The sequence below is a fragment of the Hoplias malabaricus genome, chromosome 18 (genome assembly GCF_029633855.1).
Source record: "Hoplias malabaricus isolate fHopMal1 chromosome 18, fHopMal1.hap1, whole genome shotgun sequence".
Classification (NCBI taxonomy): Eukaryota; Metazoa; Chordata; class Actinopteri; order Characiformes; family Erythrinidae; genus Hoplias; species Hoplias malabaricus.
The window spans coordinates 15986521-15998713 of NC_089817.1; the positions used below are offsets into that span (position 1 = coordinate 15986521).

The following is a 12193-nucleotide window of genomic DNA, read 5'->3' on the forward strand; positions in this document are numbered from 1 at the left end:
ACATGATGTGTAGGTAATTAAGCAAATTACTGAAGCAATTAGACCATGGGAGCTCAAAGTTTTGCTGTAAGTAAAAGACTGAGATTGAGACTACTAAACAGCTCAACGTGATTTAAGGCAAGTCTGATTTAGGTTTGCTGTCTGCATAATGCTAATTAGTGTATAAGCTTGTGTAAGTTAATAGGTACACTGGTCATGTAACTCCAGTTCTAAAGACCCTAAAGAAGTAAACTTCAGACACAACCAAACATGCCTCGGCTGATTAACAGCACAAGGTTATGGAAGGGGAACTGAGTAAATTATTAAAAACAATATTAAATGTTCTCAAAACAGGATGGTGTTTTACTGTTAGGAAGTCGTAGCCTCCTGCTGTGACCATTTTCCTGGAGGACACCATGGCCGTCTTAGTGTCAATGAAGAACTTGCCATCCTCGTTTCCCTCCACTATGCTGTATGTGAGGTCAGCATTAGGACCCTCATCTCGGTCGTAGGCGAATACCCTGTAGACGGGATCTCCGCGCTTGTTCCGGTCTCGCTCTGGGAGACTGATGCGGTAAACAGATTCCAAGAATTCCGGTTTGTTGTCGTTTTCATCTTGAATGTGCACTATCACCCAGACCGTGGACTGCCTGGATGTATCGCTGCTGTCCGTAACTGTTACCTGGACAAAATTGGTCAAACTCATTTAGTCATTGTATTTCTTTTACTTTTCTCACTGAATATCTGTCTTTTCACCTATAGATGATTTTAATTCTGAAGACTTCAGCCTTCTGTAAATACTGGCTTAAATTCGTAAAGTTACAACACATAGACAGTACAATAAATATAAAATATAATGCTTTGAATCTGACAGGATTTGCATGTACCTGCAATGGAATAAGGTCCAAAGACACTGAAGATGCACACTTATTTGTGACATTTGTTTTGAGGGTATTTATTTATCTATCCATTTATCTATTTATTTTGTTTTATTGTTGTTGTTTAATATTATTATTATAGTTATTTATTTATTTTTTTAAATCCAGATTTCTATAATGAATACAGTCAGAATCATTTAACATACAGACACCATGCAAACTGTTTTGAATATCTTTGCAGTGAGAGGCGCATGTGTTTTTCAGTGTGTCAGTTTGATTTGTCATTTTAAATACATTTATGTTTTTGATTTATTTAATTAATTCATTAATTAATTATTTTTGGGCAAAACTCTCCTATAGCAATGCACCAAAATATGTCCACCAAAATTCATTCTTACAGACTGGACTCGACCCACTGTTTATTTACTTGTTTTGATTGTTACACTTTTTTATCACCTTCCTAGGTACCCAAGGACACTTTACAATCAACAGAAATGGTCAACACAATCTTATGGTCACACCTGGGGCCCATCATGTCAAATCTCAGACCAATAGCCCTCTGTGTTCTCCGGTTCGTCTATCTTTCTGTCCTATATTCATTTTATTGAGGGGCATTAGAGAGGGTGATGTCATCGCCACTCTAGTTCTCGAAACAAAACAAAAAAAATGTCTAATTCCACTTTTCAGCAAAACAATTTCTTGTAAAATCCTTACACCTTCACTCTGAAACAACAAAAAGGCTTTGAAAGGTAGAAACATCTACTAAAATACTAACATCTGTATATTTAAAATTGATTCACATTACAGTTTTGGGCATTTGACTGACACAAGAGAGGGTACAGTGCTCCATAGAGTTCAATGTAATTTTTTCCTGTATGAGAAAAGGCTTTTTTTTTGTATATTTTAACTGCTTTAAAACAAACAATTCTGGCTTAAACTGAAGAGTGTTTTTTTTCACCAAATCAAAAAACAAAGTGTCCTTACATAAATAAAGACATTATCATTATTCATTCATTATCTGTAACCGCTTCTCCAGTTCAGGGTTGCGGTGGGTCCGGAGCCTACCTGGAATCACTGGGCGTAAGGCAGGAACACACCCTGGAGGGGGTGCCAGTCCTTTGCAGGGCGACACACACTCACACCCATGGACACTTTCTGAGTCGCCAATCCACCTACCAACTTGTGTTTTTGGACTATGGGAGGAAACTGAAGCATCCGGCGGAAACCCACACGGACAAGGGGAGAACATACCACAGACAGTCACCCGAGCGGGACTTGAACCCACAACTTCCAGGTCCCTGGAGCTGTGTGACTGTGACACTACCTGCTGCACCACCGTGCTGCCCCTGAGCATTTGTTTGTAGTGACAAAAATTGTCTGTATCACGAATTTAAACATTCATTTAAATGGGAATCATTGGAAAGTTTAACAGTTCCTTCATTTCCATAAACAGTTCCTAAAACAATTTCTAGTTTTAAGCTAGAAACACCAAAACTGCAGGATTTTAGATCATATGCCCAACTACTGTGCTTGAGTTTTTCTAAGTGGTGCAGTGTATGGTTTTCATACAGCATTCGCTGAAATATGATATGGTTACCCATAGGAAATGACTGACAGAATGTCTGACACATTCAAATTTAACTGCCACACTCGTAGTGGTATAATTCTCACACAGTACACACAGACTCACACACATAGATATATCATCATAATAAAGACACCTTATAAACCACTTTGTATACAGCATTTTCTGCCTGGAACTACCAAACTTTGCACAATTGTAGATCCTAAGTCTGAATAGTGCACTTCTGCTTTTTTTTTTTTTTTTTTTTTTTTTTAAGTCTGCTACAGTTCACTTTTTTGCAGCTGAAATAGGCCACTCAGTCTCAGACACAGCACACACACGGTCCTTGGTCTATCCCTCTGAATGCTCACTTTTCTTTCTCCCAAATACTCCCCAAAAAAGTTTTTTGGACACATCTGCCACACACAATTCAGTATTTCCTTCAGGAAATGCAAATCTAGCTATGTAGTAACTCTAGTAACTCAAAACTAGTAGCAGCAATAATAAAAATAGTAGAAGATTGTTCATACATTTAAATATTAGTTATTTACTAAAGTTCTGTACAGGTTTTATAGGCCCAGATGTCCAATTAAAAAATATATATATAGTTTTTATGTGGCAATAAATTGAAATACATTCTGAAAGGGCTTTAGGATTACAGAGTGATTTCCATAAATCAATAAAATCAAACCGCATTTCTGGGAAACCAAAAGACTTGAGGCTGAGCTTGAGGCTTAATTGCTTTCTCATCTCCTTCAGCCAGTTCAACAAAGACCATAATAAGTCTACCTATTCAACCAGATGAATCAAATTGTGCAACACCCTAAATAGTGTGCTACTGTGGCTCTGCTAGCATAGCATGTTACAAGTGAAAAATTCATAGCAAAAAAATATATATATTGCAAAAATCTAAATTATTTTACACAGACTGTAACAGTTTTGAGATATCAAACAAAATGCATGACAGTCCATGTAAAATGTCAAAAAGGCTCATTAAAAACTAACTCACAAAACGCTAAATGATTATTTCATAGACTGATTAAATGATGGAAGCGGCGTACTTCAGCGGCGTACTTCAAGCGTTTTCCAGCACTGAAACTGTGGAAATGTAATATAGAAGAGGCTTAAATCAGTCAAACTACAAGGCTGATTGCTTGTGGTATATTCAAAGAATGCAAACGAGGTCTCAAATGGAATGATCCTGTAAGTGATTGAGACAATATATATACATCACAATGTAACAAAGTTTTTAACAGCAGAATATTAAAAGCAATCAGCCATTGTCTCCCCAGTGTTTTTTCTTCACATTTTACAGAAACATAGCAGCAAAGGCCTGTATATATTAGGTTGTGTTCAAAGGAGTATAAACTGGTTAATTTGGGGATTGATAGTCAGTTTGCTTCTTCACCTCCAAAAAAAAATAAAAATTAAATTAATAAAAATAAATAAATAAATAAAAAATGTACTAGGCATAGTTCACAATTGTAATCAAAAAACACTTATTCATAAAATTCAGGAGATGTTTCCACTGTTTGCATGATGGACACCAGTCTGGTGTGTTTACGAAGTCCCAGTGTCTGTAAATGAGTAAAAAGACAAAGGCTCTGTCTGGTATTCTAGTCTTTATCTCTTTCTCTTCTCACAGCAGAGGCATCCGGAGTATTTTTAGACAACAAAGAGAACTCCAAATGTTGAAAAGCATGAACCAAAATGAGGATACTGCTCATGACTGCTCCATAGGTGGGTAATATAGACTTATTTTGCTATTTTGGATCACTTAAGGTGGAAATGTCTCCCAGTTCTGCAAAAATTGCATTACAAAAAGAACTACAAAACTAAACATATAGAGTTACAAATATGTTTTCTGTGGTAATTCAAACAGCGTATGATAATTAAACTTCATCCATGATCAGTCGTTTTATTCCCCCTATCAAACACACTGTTCCACCTTAAAAGATGCTTAGTTTCAAAATATAAACAACCAAGAGAACTGCAACTGTAGATGTGGCCTTAAAACTACATACACCTATGTTTTATATTGATTAATAAGTATTATTATATTCCTCTTGAAGTATTTAAAAATAATGATTATAAAGAATTTTAAATCATGTCAGTGAAACTTTTCTATTCAGTCCATATATGCAAACTATGCTGCACATTTATAACTGTTGTAGCCTGGACTGATTTTTGAATTAAACACATACTGAGCAGCCAATCAAGATAAGGACCATTTAGCAGACATAAAGAGCCTGCAAAACAGTATTTAATGGTCTTTATCTAGCTCTCCCTATAACTCTGTTTTTTACCTTTTATATGCACTGGAAACTATAATATTGGCTCTTACTATAACAAAGGCTCTTGTCTCTACATTGTGGCGCAAAGCAAGATATCTTTGTATTTTCCATGAGAAAAGCTTTGAATGTATGTCATTATCCATAAAACATGGTGTCTTTTCAATGAATGAATGTAAAATTAGCTGAGGAATAAATGGACTCTGTAATCAAATGACAAATTAAAATAAGGAGCATGGTAAAATACATTATTTTCTGCTTAAGTTGTGGTACGATTCATGCACATCCACTACTGCAACTTTTATATTATTAAACAACTGACATTAATACAAAGGTGTGTAGCAGCTTGTCACAGTGTTTAAGTTAAAAACTGATGGACTTTAATTTCTTTATGCCCTGATTGTGACAGTAGCCGTGTTGCTCTGAGATTAATTATCATCATCAATCACTGCCTTTGGCGCTTTAACAACTTATTTTAGACCAAAAGGATTGAAAAAAAAAAAAGAATAATAGAGCTTCAGTTCCTATTATGATACACTCTGTGGCATGGTGCATTATATTTCTTCTGACATCAAGGGAATCAATAGGAAGTTGTTTGCTGCAGTCAAAAGTCACAGGACACACTTTTATCTGAATACCCCAGCAAGTCATGGGTGAGGGGACTTATCTTTTAGACTATGTCCAGGGCATGGCTGTTATCTTGACAGCCGCCATATTGAATCAAGGGCAAGCGTTTCCAATTGGAAGTTGGTCATGTAGCATGTCAAAGAAATAAAAGGGTGTCCTGACTTGACTCACCTTGTGTGTGTGTGTGTATATATATAAAACATACATATATAAGTAACACAAATGGCTTATTTTGGGTGATGGTGTGGGGTGGCATCTCCCTCACTGGAAAAACGAGGCTTGTTATAATTGGAGGTGATCTCAGTGCAGAGAGATATCGAGATGAAATTCTGCAACTTGTGGCAATCCCATTTCTCCACAGTCCAGCAGTTGTGTCTGTGTTCTTCCACACGCTACTGAGACTCCTATTTGTTACGTGAATATATTGTTAAATTGCCAATATGTCTTGTTTCTGCAAACTTCAATCACCCAGTCCACCAAACGAGTCAATGGTAGAATAAGCTGTTTAGCATTGGCAATAGGGATTTGGCAAATTTTTCATGGAGCACAGCCCACATACTCAGCTCTACTGCTCCTCCCACAAATTCATGTTCCTTACAAATGTGGCATCATTTAAATAGGAAATTTACAGGCTTTCCAATGGCATATGATTATTGACAAGAGGCATTGATACAACAAGGAAACACAAATTTCGTTACTTTTTGTGCTATGTTTACATATACATACACAGTACAGTGCAGAGGTCTTAGGCACCTAAAATAGTTATATATATTTAAACTAATGCATTCTCAGTAAGTGTGGTGCTTGTATAAAGTTATATATAATCATAGTAAATACAAATAAATAAGAATATAAAACAAATTAGAAATATAACATTTTCTTTATAGAATTTTTTTTCTATAAAATAGTAGGTGTGAGTAAGTTTGAAGAACAATGTTCTCCTTGGTTGCATGAATTTGTTAAATCAACAGCACACATTATTTAAAATCATTATTTATTTACCGGTAAAACTAGGTTTTGGATGGTTTAGGGTGATATTTGTTGTTTGTTTGTTTTTAGCAAATTAACACTGCTCAGATAAATAGCTTTTTAAATCTCATAATCTCTGGTTCCTAAAACTTTTGCACAGTACTGTATATATATTTATATAACTTTTTTTATATAGCTTGATGATATTAGATTAGTTCTGGATCACAAATCCCACTACAAAATGTATTAGATTTTGCTCCAGCACTCCAGAGAATGCAGTTCCACAGCTCCACAGGGTTTATAACCCTCTAAATGACAATGGGCACTGAGCACTGACACTTTAACCTCATATGCAACTGCTCCGGAGTAAGTCATTTCATGTTTTTCTACAGACTGCATGCACCAATGAACCTCTGTGTCCACAAATGACGCAGTTTAAATTAGCTGAGATTAAGTTAGCAGTAATTATAAGAGTTGTCTATAAATATATGGACAGATTAATTATCTTTCACAAACCTTTCATAACATCTGAGATAAAATGTGGAAATGTGTGGTGCTGGTAGATGAGTCCAGCAAGTTTCAGAGATAAATTGACATTTCCATAGAAGAAATGGACGATCTTCGTAGCTTTGTAGATAGTGTGAGTGTGCGTCACTGGCCTGCATGCAGTGCACCTCTTTCTCCAAATGCACATAAGTGAATAAGTGGAGGATCTGTCATCTACCACCATGGGCTTTTGGGCAGCTAAACCCTTGTACCAAGAAAGAATGGTAAAATATTCCACTTGCAAAGTTGCAACAGTTAGTATCCTCAGTTCCCAAACAATTTTAAAGTGTAATTAAATGGAAATGTGGTGTAACACAGTGGTAAACTTGCCTCTTTACCAATATTGTATAATGTCTGTTGCAAGCGTCAAATTCTAAATTTGTTTAAATGTAATAAATACATTAATGTTGGTCCACTTAGTCTTTCACAGATTAATGTATCCCACTCCATCTTTATTCTGAAAGACTCAGCCTCTCTGAAATGTTTCTTTTTTATATAACATTACAATATTTTACCAGTTTTTTGTTGCCCCATCCCATTTTTGAAACATTGGGAAACGTGCATTTGAAATATTGTTTTTGTACTACATTCTCTTAAACATATAATAATCGCAAATCATTGCCTTTTGTTTTTTTATCTCCATTTTGCACAGCATCTGAATTGGTGTTTGTACTTTTTTCAGTTAAATAATGGTTCATTTCACTAAATATTTTCCAGAAAGTAGGTTGTACTTCACTCAAGTCTTTTGCTGTGCTGCTCTTACTTTTACTGCAGTTATTATTTCATCCAAGTATCAATATATTTACTGCTGTATGGATTTAAATTGCTTTATCCATCGCTGCATTTTCATCAGAATGAGTTTGGAAGTGCATGTGACTTGAAAATCAAGAAACTTTTCTCGTCAAACAGCTTGCGGGGGAAGAAAAAAAATATCTATGATGAAACACCATGTGAGAAGCTACAGCGTTTATGATTTCACGCTGGGGGAGTAAATAGGCATGAATAATTCTGCTTTAGCGGATCAATGCATGCATTAAGTTACAGAATATAATAAATCACACTCGAGTGATGATTCAAAGCATGCGATGGACATAAGAGAATTAAAAAAAGGAAGGTTCTGTCATATATATTTACTTTTTTTCCATATATTATGTGGGGTAAAATGCTGCTTATGAGCATCATAGCCTATGAATGCACATCTGCTTCTGTTCCCTTCACAGATCCATTAGATAATAGCCAGTGAAAGGCCTGGGGGCCACACTGATCAGTGTGCTGGCACACAGAAGGGGACTCTTGATCTCAAACACCGTTTCAGCTTCGAGCAACAGCTCAGAAGAGTTCAAAAGCACATCAGACAATCCACAAAGCCAAGATATTACCCATTTTCCCTCCAGCTCATGCACGTGGGGCCACGATCACGGGGGAATTCATGCCCAGGCCATCGACCCGCACCACTGACCAACACTGACCAAGCTGATCAATGACGGCTTGCTCACTAGACTGTGTCAAAATCTGAACAATGCCACGTGTGCTCGATAACACAGACACCCACACACGCATGCACACACACACACGCCCATCACTTTTTCTGTAGGCCTATTGCCTCACTCTGCTCTCATCCAAAACTTCATTACAAAGTCATTAAAGTGCATAGTAATGGCCCTTATTTTGCCCTGTATGCAATCTATCCTGCTTTAAATAATCAATAGCATATAAGCCCCTGTCTTTTCCTATGCAAAACACAAAGCTGGTCACTTACTTTTTTTCTCTCTTTCCCCCCTTTAGATGACAAATGTGCTCATGCAACAAATCAATAAACAGATCATGTAAACATTGCACAATGTTTGATAAAGTCAATAAAAGACCAAAACAGACACAAAATTCAATGCAGTACCATGCTTTATATGTAAGACAGTCCTCTCAACCGTTACACTGTTGCTGTGTGTGAAGACTTTACCAAGGTCAAAGTGTGGAAATATTACACAAATAAATATTTCTTAGTTGAGAAACATTTTAAAACAATTTTAAAAATGAGCTTCCGGATTGCATTCGGAAAACATGCAGTGTCTGAGTGAATGTTTATGTTATTAAGGAAATTCTTCAGTTATCAAGCTTAAATGTATTTCTTTTGTATGTTAAAGTCTAAGCACCACTTAATGGACCTCCATGAATATTTCACATTATTTTAGTTACTGACATGTATAAGTATGAATTAAAATGAAAATAGCAGCTTAATTTGCTTTAAAACTGACAATTTTATTAAATTGACGGAAAAACCCGAGCTCACTACGGAAATTTTTGAACGCCACCGTGACGTCACTGGTGGACAACAGCTGAACAACGCTGCGGTAAAACACCGTTATGACTGACTGTTATGACAGTATCTAGCTAAATAACCAACATTATTCATGACAATAGCCGAGCAATAAGCTAAACTGAAAATGTAGAGGTACCGTTATTCTTGTAAATGTGATCGAAGTCGAACTCGAATTCATCCGACACTATAAACCTCCGTAATGCAACTAGTGATACGTAGCTTATTATAATCTGAGCCACCAAGTTTAGCAAGTCAAGCTAACGTTAACTAACACCAACTAAAACAGGCGAAGTGAGTGTCCTTACCCTGTTTACCTCCATGTTACAGAGGCTCTTGAACACATTTCGTTGGTCTCCTTACATGCCCATATTGTTGGAAAAGCGCCAGTGAAATGAGCTACAGATAACGGAGTGAGCGGATGGTCCTTTCCAAAGTGCCCGCTTAAAGTTGACAAATTTAGTCAATTTTCTGGATATTTTGGGATCTTTGGGCCATTTGTGCGCATGTCCCACTGTACATTGAATGATTGCAGCCAAAAACAACACACCTTTCCGTCATTTTGCATTAAATTAAGTGCAACTTCTAGAGTTGTTGTCCACCATCTACGTCACATGCAAGACGCCTATTGGGGGGTGGACCAACTGTCCTTATTCCTTGAATTAGTAAGAAATAACATGTTTTCTGACTATCAATAAACACAAGTTAGGAACTCAAATTCCACTGTATTTATTTGTTTGACACTTTCATATCGCTGGTGCTTAGACTTTAACATGTTTATTTTTTACAGATTAAGCCATTTTATACATGGAATTTCTTCAAAATTTCATTCAAAAGTTCATTAATCAATAAAAAATAATTAATTAAATAAAATCATTATTTCTGAATGTCAGACCCGGCTTTATTGATATTTGAAAGAAAAATGAGAAAAGATATCCTCAGGCCCCAAATTCTTAAAACGTGTAATTAATGAGAAATTAAACTATAAGCTTGATTCTGTTCCAAAGTTTTTGGAGTGTATTAAAGGCATCAGTTTCTATGTGTATTTATATTTACACAAAGTCAGTGAAAACCTTAGAAATCTTTTGTTTTTGGTACTTTTGCCAGGTTCTAGAGATGTAACAAATCACAGACATGATATTGTACCTTTTACATAATGTCCCAAATTTTCTGCCAGTGGGTTTATATGTGAAGGATACACTTAAGAACAGCTTAATACTATTTATAGAGGTAGTCTTTCTGAATAAAAATGCAAATTTCAATGAGAGATATTAGCAAAATATTTTATTATTTGATATTTCTATGTAGATCCATACTGATTGAGCTTGTAGGCCCTCCCAATGCCAAGCATCAGCTAAAGTGTGTAAAAGTGTATAATACCCTCCACCACTGATTTGTGGAGCCGCGGAACTCTGTTATGGAGCGCTAAACTAAAGAGACTGAGTGGTATTAAAACTAATAGTCCAACGTCAACATTCACAAGGCAAAATGCATTGCAAAGCTTACATAAAACCTATATATAATGTAACATTAGCTCACATAATTTTACAGTTAATTCATATCTAACATAAAGCCTTCCCAGAATATTATAAGCTGTTACTGAAGCAGAGGGGAAACGTATAAGAAAGGAGACCATACCAATACATTTGTTTTCAGAAGATACACTAAGCATTCACACAGAAGTCAACGGCTGTGTGTGGTCTAAAGAGTATTTTACAACAGCTTTGAATATGTCCCAGCCAATCAGTATGTGTAATACAAAGCATTACCTGTTTAATGGCCACTGAAAACCATTAGATTTACTCACATTCTTCATAGAAGAAACTGCTGTAATTACTTCCCTTACTCTGTGACACACTAATGAATTATTGGAGAAAATTATTTTCCCTTCAGTGAAGACAAGACAGCTAGTTCAGTATGAGGGTATATATGAGCAGCTACAAAGACACTGTACCTCTAAAAAGTGCTCGGCCTGCTGTTCCCTGTCCAGTTTTCTTGACGTGGTGGTGATAAGACCTAAGGGAAATAAATAAATAGATAAATAAATATAAGAAAACAAATATTTCCAAAAATCCCATTTACTACATTCTTTCCTTCACAAACGCCAAAAAGCATGCCACAAACTATGTGAATTAATTTAGCAATAATACTGGGTAATGTGGTGTCTAACACTATGGGGTGGTTTCCTAGACAGGGATTAAACATTGTCCTTGACTACACAGCAGTGAAAGGAGTGTCACACACAGTGTGATTTTTCCAGTGAAAGGAGGATATAGTCCAGGACTAGGCTTAAAAGTCTGGGAAATTATCTCTATGTCTCAGAGGTAACGTGATAATAACACATTAAAGTTAAATTCTTATAATCACAGATAGCGACTTGAAAACACATATTGGCTCATAAACTATTTTTTTATGTGGAAAGTGTCAGTTATATTTTTCAGCAAACTAAAAGGGCTACCATATGATACCATATATCATTTATTTAATAAGTGAAACACCCACGTAGGACATTCTGAAATAAGTGATAGAATCTGTTTGCAGCAACAGCCTCTACTTTTTTTTGGAAAATTGATTCAGGTGCACAAAAATTTGTGGGGATAAATCCTGATGTGGGTTGATTAATTCTGGATCACAAATGTGACTACAGCACTTAAAATTATTAGATGGAGTGCCATCACTTCAGAGAACGAAGTTCCACTGTGCCACAGCACACTGCTGGAGGTCTTTAAAACCCTCCAGGATATTAAGCATTGGGCATAGTGTCTTTGAGTCATGCACAGCCTCACCAGAGCATCCCATTATAACTATAATGCGTTTCTATGGAGATTACTGCAAGCTTAATTGAACAGCGGTTCTATTAATTCCGTGTATGTGGCTACTAACTTTTTAAATTATAGTGCAGTGCAAGATGGTGGTTATTTCTGTTTTCAGTTATGCAGTGCAGTTTTGTCTATTTTTATAAATAAGAGTGTCATGCCTTGTCAGAAAAACACATTATGGACAGTATTTGAGACGATTAAATAAT

General features: G+C 36.1%; 1 protein-coding gene across 1 annotated transcript in view; it reads right to left on the reverse strand.

The window, feature by feature from the left end:
* LOC136675188 (protocadherin Fat 3) overlaps positions 1–12193 on the reverse strand; it is a 104057-nt gene that overhangs the window by 68426 nt on the left and 23438 nt on the right. The window contains exons 4-5 of the mRNA XM_066651615.1: positions 11123–11184; positions 347–661 (exon numbers count right to left, since the gene is read on the reverse strand). Coding sequence (XP_066507712.1) covers positions 347–661; positions 11123–11184 — 377 coding nt within the window. The remainder of the gene's footprint in view (positions 1–346; positions 662–11122; positions 11185–12193) is intronic.